The 13,412-nt window shown below is 37.7% G+C and overlaps 1 protein-coding gene across 1 annotated transcript; it reads right to left on the bottom strand.

The window, feature by feature from the left end:
• Positions 1 to 28: 28 nt before the first annotated feature.
• Positions 29 to 13,087, bottom strand: LOC113233144 (gustatory receptor for sugar taste 64f-like). Its single transcript, XM_026468151.1, has 10 exons — positions 12,982 to 13,087; positions 10,521 to 10,642; positions 6,587 to 6,766; positions 5,703 to 5,851; positions 5,338 to 5,460; positions 4,850 to 5,004; positions 3,553 to 3,600; positions 1,196 to 1,358; positions 783 to 872; positions 29 to 382 (listed from the first exon to the last, which is right to left on the bottom strand). Exons 1-10 carry the CDS (start codon positions 13,062 to 13,064, stop codon positions 278 to 280), a joined length of 1,218 nt encoding a protein of 405 aa, XP_026323936.1. The 5' UTR covers positions 13,065 to 13,087; the 3' UTR covers positions 29 to 277.
• Between the last annotated feature and the right edge of the window lie 325 nt (positions 13,088 to 13,412).

The following is a 13,412-nucleotide window of genomic DNA, read 5'->3' as shown; positions in this document are numbered from 1 at the left end:
GCAATTTAACGTTGTGTGTGTACTTTCCAATTCACATTAGGCCTGCGTGGGATCTACACCCTAAGCACTCACATTGTGGTAGGAGATCTGTGCCCAGCAGTCGGACTAACTATTTTATATAGGTCAACTATTTTAAACAGAAAGCCATGAATGGATTCCTGAAGTACTCCGCGTTGAACAAGATGCATCTCTGGTCTTATGATATTCATTATTGGCAGTTTTCTCGTTGGGCGAAGTAAAATTTAAAAAATGATGTTTTGACAAATATTTGACTAGTTTATGCAGAAGATTGAAGTGTTGTTGACGAAGTGGGAGCCGCAGTTGGTGTCACACCGGTAAACTGCATAAGAACCAGCTCGTATGTCACTATAGTTCCTGCGATCTGTAACAAAATGCAAGAATTTCTTTGTGTTTAAAGTTAATCATTATTTTTGTTTTATGTTAAGCTCCTTATAAAAAAAGTCCGTCTAAGGAAGTATTGCTACCAAGCAACGTGAGCATTCCGATTTTAAAAGGCACATTTATGACTTGTCAATTTTTTGTCTCAGGGTGATGGGTGCAGTGGTAGTGCCCCTCAGATCTTGGCAATTTAAAGCTCTGAGTGGTTGAGTAAATGTTTAATGCCCTAATGACTGGAGATCCCGATTTTTTAATACATTGACTCCGTTAGTCCAAATACCCAGAATATAACGGTATACGACAGTTCATTAATTGGATTGGTGCTACCATGTATCAAGATTGTGAGACTGTGATTTAGATCAAATTCATGATATATAACTTACAGTTAATACCAATCCTCGCTTTACATTGAAGAACTGAAGGCCAGTCAGGGCAATTGTGTCACCGTGAATGTGATGTAAGAATCTTTGCACCTAAAAAGTACAATCAATTATTAATTTGGAGTCTTAATTTCTCCATATTTTAATCCTATATTATTATATTCAGTGATATTTGTCTTAATAAATATAATATTATTTAATCAGAACTTAAAATAAACGTACCTGAATGAGCAACTCCAGGACAAGAAAACGAGTTAATTATTTTAGGTTAAGGTGTTGGCTTAAGAGCAAAATAACCTACCAACAAAACATTTTGTTTCACGCCTGTTCACGCCACGGGCGGTCACCGATATATGTAAAAAGACAATATGCGTTTGTAATGCTATCATAATTATATGAGTGGACAGTACAGTTACCTCAATACAATAACAATCTGAAGGAACGTCATACAAGACCGGCGCTACCGCTCGACTCGCTGTATGGATACGCGAGGCTATCAGAGATACCGCCAACGATCTTACTAGTAGAAACGAAAAGGAGTATATGAAATATACTGCTTGCTCGTAGCCGTGCATTGGCCTATAAAATAAAACCAATAAGTTACATTGAGAGCTTTCAGAAGTGTAGCTTTGGGAAGCTTAGCCACATCTTCAGATCGTCAATCCCACAAAGCCTAAAACCTAAGGCATTTAATCAGTGCGTTCTACCAGATATGTCTTACGCAGCCGAGACGTGGACGTTAACGACAGGCCTCGTCCATAAGTGGAACGAGCTATGCTTAGGGTTGATCTGATGGACCGAATCCCTAACGAGGTTATACGTCAGAGAACTAATGTGACGGACATAGCTCTCAAAATCAGTAAGCTTAAGTGGCAGTGGAATGTCTGCTGGAGGGTTGATCGCCGATGGGGCAGACTTGTTCTGGAGTGGCGACCACGTCAATGAAAACGTTGTGCGGGACGCCTTGCGGCAAGATGGATGGACGACCTGAATAAAGTGGCCGGCTGTGGCTGGATGCAGGCGGTACAAGACCGAGAGAGTTGGCGTGCTCTAGGGGAGACTTATGTCCAGCAGTGGATGTGTGTAAGTTGATGATGAGAAGTATAGCTAGACTGTCTAAGATGGGCAAATTACGGAATAATGTGACAAGACGTGGAACAAGATGTAGTGGCAAAGATAGAGAAAGGGATGCATAAATGGTTCGAACATGTAGAGATAGCGAATGAATGAAGATAGATAAAACTGAGAGTGAGTGGGCAAGATGGTAAGGGCCGACTAAGGCGGACGTAGCTTGACCAAATTGAAGACGTCCCAAAAAAAGCCCAGATTACGAGTACCCAGAGACGAACATGTATGAAAGCACTGATGCGTGTGGATTAGGCGAAAGTTGTGTGTGTCAGGAGTGTAACGAGTAGAAGGCTTTCTACCACCGCCGGTTGGAAAAGGACGTGAAGTATATGTATGTACGTAGTTATCACAAGACCAAGCACTGAAAGCTACTGAAGCAGACATGTTCATGACGGAAAAACGCAGTATATTTTGTTGCAAATCGAATGATTCTGAAATATAATTCCTTGAAAGTGTCAACCACTATATTTCCATTTACTGTAGTAAATATTGACGATGCTATAGTCTCCTATTTATTTTAATTAACATTGTCACAAAGGTCTACCACAGTATGACACTGTTAATAATTTTCAAAGAAAATAGGTCATTAAGCCTCGTGGTTAGAATAAAACAACGCGATGATATTTTGTACCTCGAAATAATTTACCACTGAACGTCCAATGTAGACGTATTTTAAATATGTGCTTTATTTTATGCCATGCTAAACTTGTTATTCATTTATAATTATTATCAATTTTCAAATGAACGTCTAATGGAATAAATGAATCAATAAAATAACAAGCATTTGCTAGACCAACGCCCATCGTCGTTGTCCTCATTGTCGCTTAACATTGGGTGAGATTATAGTCTACTTTACATCTCCCCTCGCCTGAAACGAGACCCGTGCCCAGCAATGGGATGTATAAAATGGGTTGATGACGTTTTAAAGTTAATTCATAATTTGATTATTGTAACATATCTTGATATTTGTAAATGAAACTATCTACTTGTCTACACTTCCATTTGCAACAATTCCCAAATTTGGTATAGTTAGGAAATGAAACTGTTTTTCTGGATTTAAATCGCGTATATTTGTTTTTTCAAACAAACCGGTTTTAAATTTTTAGATTTAAATTTAAATTTGATTTAAATTCGGAATAACAGTCATTTCCTATGTGTAACAATCGCGAAAACCTAAGAACTCGATTTGATATAGTAGTTTGGTAATGTTGAAGTTAGAAATTATAAACAAGTTGAAGTAGGAGGATATCAAATTACCAAACAGCATAAGATTTCTTGTAACAACGTGTTCTTAGTTAATGGAAATTTGAGTGTTTTACTACTTATATATTGCGGAGAAGAATGGTTTTTATTCTCCAATATGATATTAAGGATACTGGTAATTTTTAACCGACTTCAAAAAAAGGAGGAGGTTATGCGTTCGGCTGCATGTATGTTTTATGCATGTTTTCAGTAATTTCATCTTCGTCAATTGTGGATCGATTGTGAAAATTCTTTTTTTGTTTGAAAGGATGCACACTCGTGGTGGTCACGTCTCATGGAAGCAAACTCTTGAGGTCGGTTGTTTTTTTCAATGAAAAAGTCACAATTATTACTTAATGAGATGGTAGAATCTACAAACTACTAAATTACCAGTTTGTTTTACCTTTCGTCCAGTTTGCTATAACAGCCTGGGGTTTGTTTCACTCCTTCCCTATGAAAATGACATACATATCAAGTTAAAATTTGAAAAAACCACCCGTGACAAAACAATGCCCTCAAAATGTTCAATAAAGTCACCATCCGTCGAACAACTCGTCGAGATCAATTTTTTGAGTCTAAATACGATAATTCTACTACCAGCAATGAAGGAGTTGGATAGTCTGCAGACTGGTCTGGTCGCAGCATCAGATCAAGATTACCACATTATTGTAATGTCATCGAATTTCCATAGTATTACACCAAATTCAAGTTGATCAGTCTACAGGGAGAAAAGAAAGTCATTTTATGGCTGAGATACCAATTGAGGAAAGAATTTAGATCTTTAAGAGTCGACTCTACCTCAGCTCAAATTAAATTTTTTCCCGTACCAATACGGTTCATTTTGCCTGGGTCGAGCGGCAGGGACACAGGCTTTATTTCAAAATTTTTTTTTACCAAACGAAATTTAAGTTATTTGGAAAATGTATATAGTATAGTATACATTGCAGCATAATACGCTGCATGAACATCTTTTTTCTTAATGTTCTTAGTCTTTTTGGTTTGGAACCTTTTTGTGGTTTAGTTGGGCGTTTCTTGAAATTTTAAAAGGTTGGGTTCTTTTTTAAAGTCTGTTTGGTTAGGTTTTTTTTTGTTTTTTTGGTTGACAAGAAACTGACGTGCGGTTTTTTCTTTAATAAGAAAACGAACGAATCAACTGAATTATTGTAATTGCACATAGACCTTCGATATACTTTTGCCTGGGTGCATGATGTGAGTTGTGGGAACCACGGACACATATCTGCCACATACTGAATGCGACGACTACCCTAACACCCGAGGAAATTCTCGATGCATTTTGAAGTACCAATTGCTCAGGACCTACATCGTTAGTACATAGTCCTCCATTCGCCTTCGTTAGGTTTTCCCCTCTTTATATAATTCGTATCTTGTACTAATTCCGACAGTAGTATATTTTTGTTAGTCAACTTGAATGAGCTTTTGCTCAGTAATCGGATGAATCTAATCGAAGACGATGTAAATGGAACAGTTTGACTATTTATTCCTTAAGCGTGACCAATATTCAGTCGATAGTTGGTAGAATATTTATCGACGTGATTGCAATCACTAGTTGCTCGCAAGTGGGCAACACTTTTGCACAATGAGCTGTCAATTTACTCCGTCTTCAAAAAATACAGATTATAAGTAAGTAAATTTTTTTTAGCAAGTAGGATAAAACAAGTTAGACAAATAAATGATCTCACTCGAGCGTATGTAGAAGTTGAAGACAAATGAAGAATAAGTTGTTAACAAAGGATAAGAAGACTATTCCGCTGACGGCGTCATCAATTTTCTTCACAAGATGACTTACTCTGCTATAGTCCTCGCGCATTGTTCGCCAGAACGATGACGGTGTTTGCTGAAATAGGAAGATATTATTACTTTACGATTTTCTTTGGATTAATAGTTTACCAATATACTTAAATCTGATGGTCCATTTCCTGTTACCTGACAAAATTCGAAATCTTGCAAGTACTAAAGGTGAATATTTTGAAAAATCGTTGTTACACTTTAAAAAATCAATTGTGAACGATAATGGCCAGTATCCTCAGAGCATATATCAAAAATTTGATTGGTTAAATGTTCCAAGCCAGTATTATTCGAATGCGTGTCACACGCAGCTCGAATAGCGTCAAAATTGTCATAAATACAACCCATGTAATGAGTTCCAAAATAATGTAAATCTTGTAACCTTTCCCCTGACAGCATTTATCCTGTAATTAATCTGCTGCAGCCGTGATGTCAGATACAAGCTGACGCAGATAACGAACACGTCCGCGAAGTTCCAATTGAATGTACACGTGATGTTGATGAACTGGAAGAGATATTGAAAACATATTATAAATCTTTGTTTCAATGTTGTGTTTGCTATCCAAAGTAGCTTTTTTTTGTAAATATTTTAGGGAAAAAGGTATACGGGCAAAATCAATCAGAAAATCCTTTTCGAAAGCGAAAAATTTTAGGCTTAAAGAGATACTAGGCTACATATTCAATATTATTATACACTATGTTTACATATATGTTTCACAGGGTAAGCCTCATAATTGTTAAACTTACGATAACTAGGAATCCCATCACAGGACTGTAGGGTACAAAAGTCCATACCCAAGGGAAACTTTGGTATATGAAAGCGTCATAAACGTTTGTCTCAGGCTGACAGTCTATTGCAATAGCAATCGAGGATACATCAGACAGAAAGTGCTCCACTGAAAATGTTGACATAAAATTAAACTAGTAGTTGAGTAAATTTAACAGGTAATCATATGTTTATACAACCCACAAGCTAAACTCAAAATACCATTATACGTAGATTGTAACATAAATGTTTAATAGTCTTGTCGCAGACCGTGTCTGTCATTACATGTTAGTCTGAAGTTTAAACCGATGCATTTTCAAGTTAAAGTTGTGTGTTGTTGTCATTTTTATGTAAAATATGTTTATTTTAAAAAAATCTTACGATAATTAAAGATGAAAATTCATATTCACACGTTATTAGTGCTTCCTTAGATCTTTGACGCGACACCGTAGAAAAGCAATTTTGTATTAAAATTTAGAATATAATTCAAACTGTCGGATCATATTTTCAAACCAAATGGTTTCTTAATTACTCACGCTGCGATTTGATTTTGCTCTTTATCTCTACGCAAAAGTCATTTAGGAAACAATTATTATGTAAAAGCATACTCCGTTCAAATAAAAGCATTTACTGTTGAATAAAAAAAAAATAAAACCACATACTTTTATCAAAAATTGTTTCAAAAAATCTACCGCACAAAGCTAAAGTCAACCAATCGTGTACAGACCCAATATTGTCGCACGGAAAGTTGGTTGTTTTCACATTTAGGGTATTCTGTATACGAGAACAGCAGAGCTGTATAATAAGTCAAATATCAGTATTTTTTTATTTGGAATATTTGTCATGCGTAGCGATATGTACTTACAAAAGGCCATAGAAAGAATAAGAATGCAGGAGATATTGCAATTTCTGACAAGCGTCTTGTCCAAATTGGGATCGGCCGCTTCTGTCTTGGCCACGAACTGTGAAAGTTTCGGCCAAATCCTCGCAAGTCGAAGGAATAGAATTCCTGTTAGGCAATTTGAACTGAAAAATACTACTGAAGCTGCAATAAAATAATATTAAATGTGAGTATGTCAGAACTGAATCTTAAGACATCGGTTGGGCAGATTTAGGAATCGTGCAATAAAATTACGTTTAATGGCAACACTGTATATTTTAATCACTTTGAAATCGAATAACAACTTATCCTTTCTATTAATTATAACGATCAAATTAGACACTAGGCGAAACGCAGGACAGTTTCTAGGTGGCGTATGTGTAGCCCGAGAGTTTAACCATCACTGTGTCCTCTCTCGTCTACCACCACTGTTCCCCACTCAGACTCCGTTGACGTCCACCGGCTTAGGAAGCGCGCGATACACTCTGTAACCTGCAGGTGGCACCTCAGTCTCGCAGTTTTCTGTCCATACTCATGACCATTTCCGACAAGTATATTTTAATTTAGCTTTTAATTCCTTCCTCTTCTTATTATAATACCTCGACATAGGAACATGAGAGGAGAAAACGTGAGAGGCGTGCGAAACGTGGAAAGATGAGTTAGAAAAAAACTATTTATTACATTATGACAGTGGCAGCGATGATTAGAAAGGGAAGATTTTGCCAAGTAGTAGGAAAAAAACACGTTTGTAAAAATACCCTTATAAGAAAGACTAACAATTTCCCTTTCAAGTCTTCTTAACTTGAATAAAAGTGGGAACATGGTAGACTACCTTGGGCGACACGCCAAGTTTTTAAAAGAGAAGGAAACAACCAAGTCAAGCGAGGTAAAGGATTTCCTAGAATACGTTACATTGACTAGATTAATGCGACGTAAATATGAGGTCACGTATGGGAGGAGCTAGGCTCACATGAGCTTAGCTCTTAAATGAATAAAGTTTTTGAGTGCTCTGAACACCAATGCAGTATGCAGTTTTTTTTATAATAATAATAATGTGCCAGACCACATCAGTTACCTGGTTTCACAATAGGCAATTCTTTGTACTACGAGTACTAGAGTAACTCCGAAGACACTATCCAAAGCTGCCAGAAACAATTTAGAAAAAATGTATTTCTAATCTAGTCTTGCAGGAAATCGTAACAAGGAATCTAATTATCAAGCGCCCTTAGTACGGGCGGGCCACTGAGGTTGGTAGTTTCAATTACAATTTTGCCTGATGGTATTTCTCAATGTGGATAGATATTTCCAGAATTGAAAATTATGTTGTGCCTAGTTTCTGCTCATTTGTGGTTTGAAGTTACGTTTGGTGGCGAACAAATCAAAAGCCAGCGAATATCATATCATAATTTTTGAATGTAATTTAACTACGACGTTGCTTGTTCTATGACCAGTCTAGTTATATCAAGTCGCCGTCATCATATTTCACAAAATTGGTCGTAGATACTTCAGCAATTGACTCGGAAACTACTTTACTTATCCTCACATTGAATTCAGCATGTTTATAAATCGACTCACCCGAAGAACAAAGTCCGATGTGATTATACAGCGAAAATAGGATGAATACATAATTTCGTTATTCAAACTAAGGCCTGTGTAAAGGTGTTTTAAATTTTTTTATATCTTATTTCGTTTCGGAAATATTAAATCGAACAACAGTCGGCCTGATATCCACAGCGAAGAAGAACGAACGAAATGTACTGTGGGCCTGAGAACAAGTAGTCTTGCACATTGATCTTTGTTCTACGGATGAGTCGAAATGTACTGAAAGTAAGTTCAAGATTCTGTATATTTCTTTTCTATAAAATGTTCCTGTGTTTACCGTTTCAGAATAACTACAGTTGCCAAACAAAGTTTGTTGATAAATAAATCCGCTTTTTGTGCTAAGTACTGTTAGTGTTTTTTATTTATATTTTCGTAAAGTGCCTTTTTATTCCTTGTGAGGAACTCATTGCAATAAATTAGCTTTCTAGTCCCATTTATTTGCGCTAGGCGTTGTTACGTCTGTTAGCCAGGACTTCTCTTTGTAGTATACGTTAATTGGCTCAAATATGGACCTTCCATCTACGACCAAATATAAAAAAATGGACAAAATAAAAATAATTGTTATTATATACGAAATTTTTAGAAATAAATTGAATTTATTCTTATTTAGTACTTCTTATCAATTTCGATAACAGTGACTATTTGAGGCTAGGGTCATCTGTGCGTAAGCTCGATTATAGAGAACAAGAAGTTGCGCGGGTACAAATCACTTTCGTGTCTTTTCTCTTGTGGTCGATGGCCATGCGTTGGAATGCATCGAAAGGCCGTAAAGAGCTACATGAATCCTGTCAATATGGTTCGCATTTCCCTGCTGCATCAAGTAATCATGATAGCTGAAAGACAGTGAGCGCCTGTCACGAACAAACAGACTTAGTGTGCATTGGAGATCTCCCCTTAGCCGCCTCGTACGACACCCGTGGGAAGAGTAGGAATGGCTCGATTCTAAAACCACGTGGCATTCTTATTACAATTACATTACAATTAGTCTGATGTATCCCACTATTGAGCAAAGGCATCCCCCTGTTTCCTCCATCTGATCCCGTATTCGTATCCCGTATCCCGATCTTAGCTAACTGAACCCAAGCTTTATCGTAGGCATCCATTTTGTCATGCCAAAAATTAGTCGTACTAAGCAATAAGGGTAAACATTCACGACTAACGGTTAACACTATGCGTGTTTGGATCAATTTAGGAAAGGAGTTTTGTATAATGACTCTGTCCGATATCCGTCCGACACAATTACTGTCAAATAATTAATACTCGAATTTGACTAAATTAATATACAATGTCAACTATGAAGCTTCATTCGCATCACAGACCTCCTAGTTAGACGGTACAGAGTAATCCCTAGCATCAGTAATATCAGCAAGTTCCCTAATATCAGTAAGTTGTGACTGTCTGCTACATTATGTTTATAATTATATTATACGTTCAACATGGACACTACATCGATGTGTTTTTACTATTAGTTATTTCTATAGCCAAGAAGTAAAGTGAGCAATGCAGCGCTCCGGCATAGTGTAATAAAGAAAGTATGGTAACTCCTTAGAAATGTAACAGCGCAGCTTATATGTGTGCGCGCCCGCCGCGCACCGTGTACAGAAGCACACATTCGCATAATAATGAAAGGCGCATGGGATAACCGGGATATGTGACGCGAGTGCATCGCGAAATTATACGAATATGTGCGTCCGCACGCGTCGGGCTCGCACACAAACAAACCGCGTGGCTACGTTTGTATGGAGTTATCATACTTGTTTTATTATACTATGGTTCCGGTTTTGAAATGTAGGGGTGCTGGTGCAACTGCACGCATATGGGATTCATCAACTTTACGTCTTAGGGTGGCAAGTGCAGTGGTAGTGTTCCCTCAGATCTTTGCGATTTATAGTTGTAAGTGGTGCTGCAAATGTTATATGTTGGCGAACCGATTGCCACCAGTCACAAGTTTTCAAAGCAGTAGAGCTCTTTGTGAAAGAGTTCGTCCAGGATAGTACCACCTTACCTATTTATGCCGCCAAGCAATAATGTGAGCATTACTGCGTTCCGGTTTTGAAGGGTAAGGGTGCTGCTGAAATTCCAGCCATATGGGATTTGTCAACTTCTGTCTCAGGATGACAGGCGCAGTGGGAGTGCCACTTAGAATTTGCGATTTAAAGCTCTGAGCGACACTGCATCTGTTATGGACAGGCGTGTCTCTTTCCACATGGCGCACGACTTGTTCGTGACGTCACTTGATATTATAAAAAAAATTCGTCCCGTCATTTGATATCATTCATAAGGTAACTATATTTACAATTATAAGCGTCAAACTTACTATTAGAGGCCAACAAAGAGTCAGTTTCCTTAAATAACTTGAGCACGCAGAGGATAAACATTAAACCTTGTCCTATAATGTTTATTATTGCATACACACACCTCCCCGAACAAAATGTGAATCTGTAATTGGAAAATAATAACATAAAAACAGTGGGAGATCGGTTATTAATACAAAGATCGAACACAAAGAAAATTCCTTCGATCTGACAGGACACGAAGCTACGCCTGTGCCATACAAGGGTATATGAATTTATAGTTACGATCCCAAAACAAAGCAGCAATCGAGCGTATGGGTCCTTGGAGATGAGCCGAAACCAACCAAAGTGACGCGCGTGCAAAGTGCCTCTAAGCGGATGATTGCTTCTTTTTAAAAAAAATCTGGACACGTGGCTACTGTTGCTTTGGAGAATCGTTGTACCGTGAATAGTGATTGGTGCACGACCGTTTGTTTATCGGAAGTTATTGACAAACTCCGTAAAAATAACCGTAAACGCCGTGTCATCTTGAACCACGATAATGCCTATACGAGTATACCTGTACATTATCGCTCTACCAACTGAGCTATTGATCGAGTCAGCAGACCTTTCGAATTTCTCTAATCAATTATTACAGACATATGATTTTGGTTTTAAAGGCTGTTTTTGCTGTAGCGCCATCTTTGAGAAACCTTGAAAGTTTTTCTTCACTCAACTAGGTGCCTTTACAGCTACCATTTCGATTACCATATCCTGTCCGATCGAAGGAATTTGTCTTTGTGTTTAATCTTCCTATTAGTAATCATAACAAATAGGCTGCTAACAGTCCTTAAAGTTCATAACGACTTCACGCATTAACTGCATGCAGTCGAAATTCAACTGCATGAAGTAAACTTGAGACTTCAAGTTCAAGCTGAAGCTTTTTTTGTAATGATTATTTGAAGGTTTAATCAATATAATGGTAAAACAAAACACAATTGGTGAAACTTGTCTATTTTTCACAGATGGCCTTTCTGAAACAGATTCAAGTAACTTAATAATAAATAGAAATAAATGAAATCAGCGAATGTAGAAAAAAATTGTAAGTTGACTTTTATTTATTTCGGTCCGTGCGTCACATGTTGATGTCAATTTTTACATTAAGCTCTTGAGCTAGATGCGAGCGATAATTGCCTGCAGTTAATGTCGCCTGCATGCCGTCAATCTCGATTGTATGCAGTCGGTTTCGTCTGTATCGAGTTGTATTATATGAATATATACGCGATCTAGATTCGAAAAAAAGTTTTTCATTACGTATGAACTCGATATCGGTAAAATAATTTCGACTATCGTAATAACATTTAATCGCCGAGTAAATATAATATACTCAAAATATTCTCATATGATCATAGACCCAGTAATAACAGCTGAATGTGACGTGTCAACGTATGACATTGGTTATTATACAAATACTAGACGTTATTGGAGGATGTTTATTGAACTACGAATCTTTACTTAGTTACGATACGTTACTTGTAATACAATTACAAATATTTGAGTGTATGAAGGGTTTTATTAGGGTTGAACTTCATTGCACAAGACAGCACGCTTGTTACTGCAGCGTTCTGACGTGAATTGTATTATTCACTCTTAGCGTGTTTTCGCAATGCATCCGATTCGCATTCGTTCATAATCCGAAACTACACAAATCTAAAAAACGCGGACCTACTTTGGATGTCGCTTGTGAGAAAATACCAATATGGCTTGTACACCTAAAGACAAAATGACATTTCGGACACCTGTGACCTGTGTGGTGCGTTTAGCGTACAAGGTTTGCAATGTACGCACATTGCGCGCAAACGAGTGTCTCGCGTTGGATACATCTGACATACAAGACACAATGTACGCACAAACCTTGAACCTGCTGAACGCACCACGCCATGTTGCGAATTCATGACCTTAGTGTGAGGCCAGACGAGCACAATTTTGTGAGTTGTGAGTTGCGTTTTTTGAGTCGCGTAGTGCCAATGCCAGGAGGCGCTAGTCAATCGTTTTTATTCAGTTGCGTTTAAGCGTTTCTGTCACATAGTGTAATGAATCCATTAAAAATATTGTGCATCTATAAGGCATTACATAATGTTAGAATAAAAAAAGAAGCTGGGTATATCCAATCATTGATAAACGTGTGGGCAGTTTCATTTTCGATGTGAAAGTTTATGTGAACACCCAGATCAACGAGTAAAGTACTACCAATAAATGTTTCACTCTCCTTCATTTTCTCATCCCTCTCTCCACCTACACAAGCACGTCATGAGGTTCGATCGTAATTTGCGTCATTTTGCGTCATGGTGTGGTATAAACCAAACTTTGTATGAAACCTTAGCAGCGTAAATTAAGCGACTCGAAAAATGCGACCCACAACTCAAAAAATTACGCTCGTCTGGCTTCACCCTTAGTGTAGTAGAAACAATTGAGAGCTGATTTTTGGAAAAAATTAAAACAAACCTTAGCTTAGTAGTGTCGACATGAGAAGCACCCAGAACGGGGAGTATTCCAAAGCACTGCCCAACTAAAATTGTAAGTTTCATTGCGCGCTGGAAGGTAACACGTCGGCCTTTGTATTGTGAAGCTGGCGCTATGTACTCTGGCAGCGGTGCTATTGGTGATGCTGAAAATTAATACTTTTTCAAATGGTACACAAACCATTAAGTCTTCTTGACAGATAATGGTAATGTAAAGATGTTAGTGATAATGTTTTCCAGAAAGGTCCTTAATAGTACCGCTAGTGCGTTGCCTGCCGAGAGGCATAAATACGTCGCCCGTAAACGTTCATTAGCTTTGCCGAAACATGTTGGTTATTGATCTTAGGTCATATTTGCCTGTGCTTGACTTGGCTCTCCATACCCTTCAATTCAGTGAGGTAGTTTTGATACAGA

Source organism: Hyposmocoma kahamanoa, unplaced genomic scaffold, assembly GCF_003589595.1.
Source record: "Hyposmocoma kahamanoa isolate Upper Pololo Valley unplaced genomic scaffold, ASM358959v1 78, whole genome shotgun sequence".
NCBI classification, from domain to species: domain Eukaryota; kingdom Metazoa; phylum Arthropoda; class Insecta; order Lepidoptera; family Cosmopterigidae; genus Hyposmocoma; species Hyposmocoma kahamanoa.
Note: the sequence above shows the minus strand (reverse complement) of the source record. Positions and strands in the feature narration are given on the sequence as shown.

What these genes read in the sequence shown, in the direction of transcription:
- LOC113233144 (XM_026468151.1), bottom strand. Translation starts at nt 13,064, where the DNA reads ATGAAACTTACAATTTTAGTTGGGCAGTGCTTTGGAATACTCCCCGTT. An exon ending in CAGATTGTTATTGTATTGAG is followed by an intron (nt 873 to 1,195) that starts GTAACTGTACTG and finishes TGTACTTTTTAG; the next exon opens with GTGCAAAGATTCTTACATCA. An exon ending in AGCGAGGATTGGTATTAACT is followed by an intron (nt 383 to 782) that starts GTAAGTTATATA and finishes ATTTTGTTACAG; the next exon opens with ATCGCAGGAACTATAGTGAC.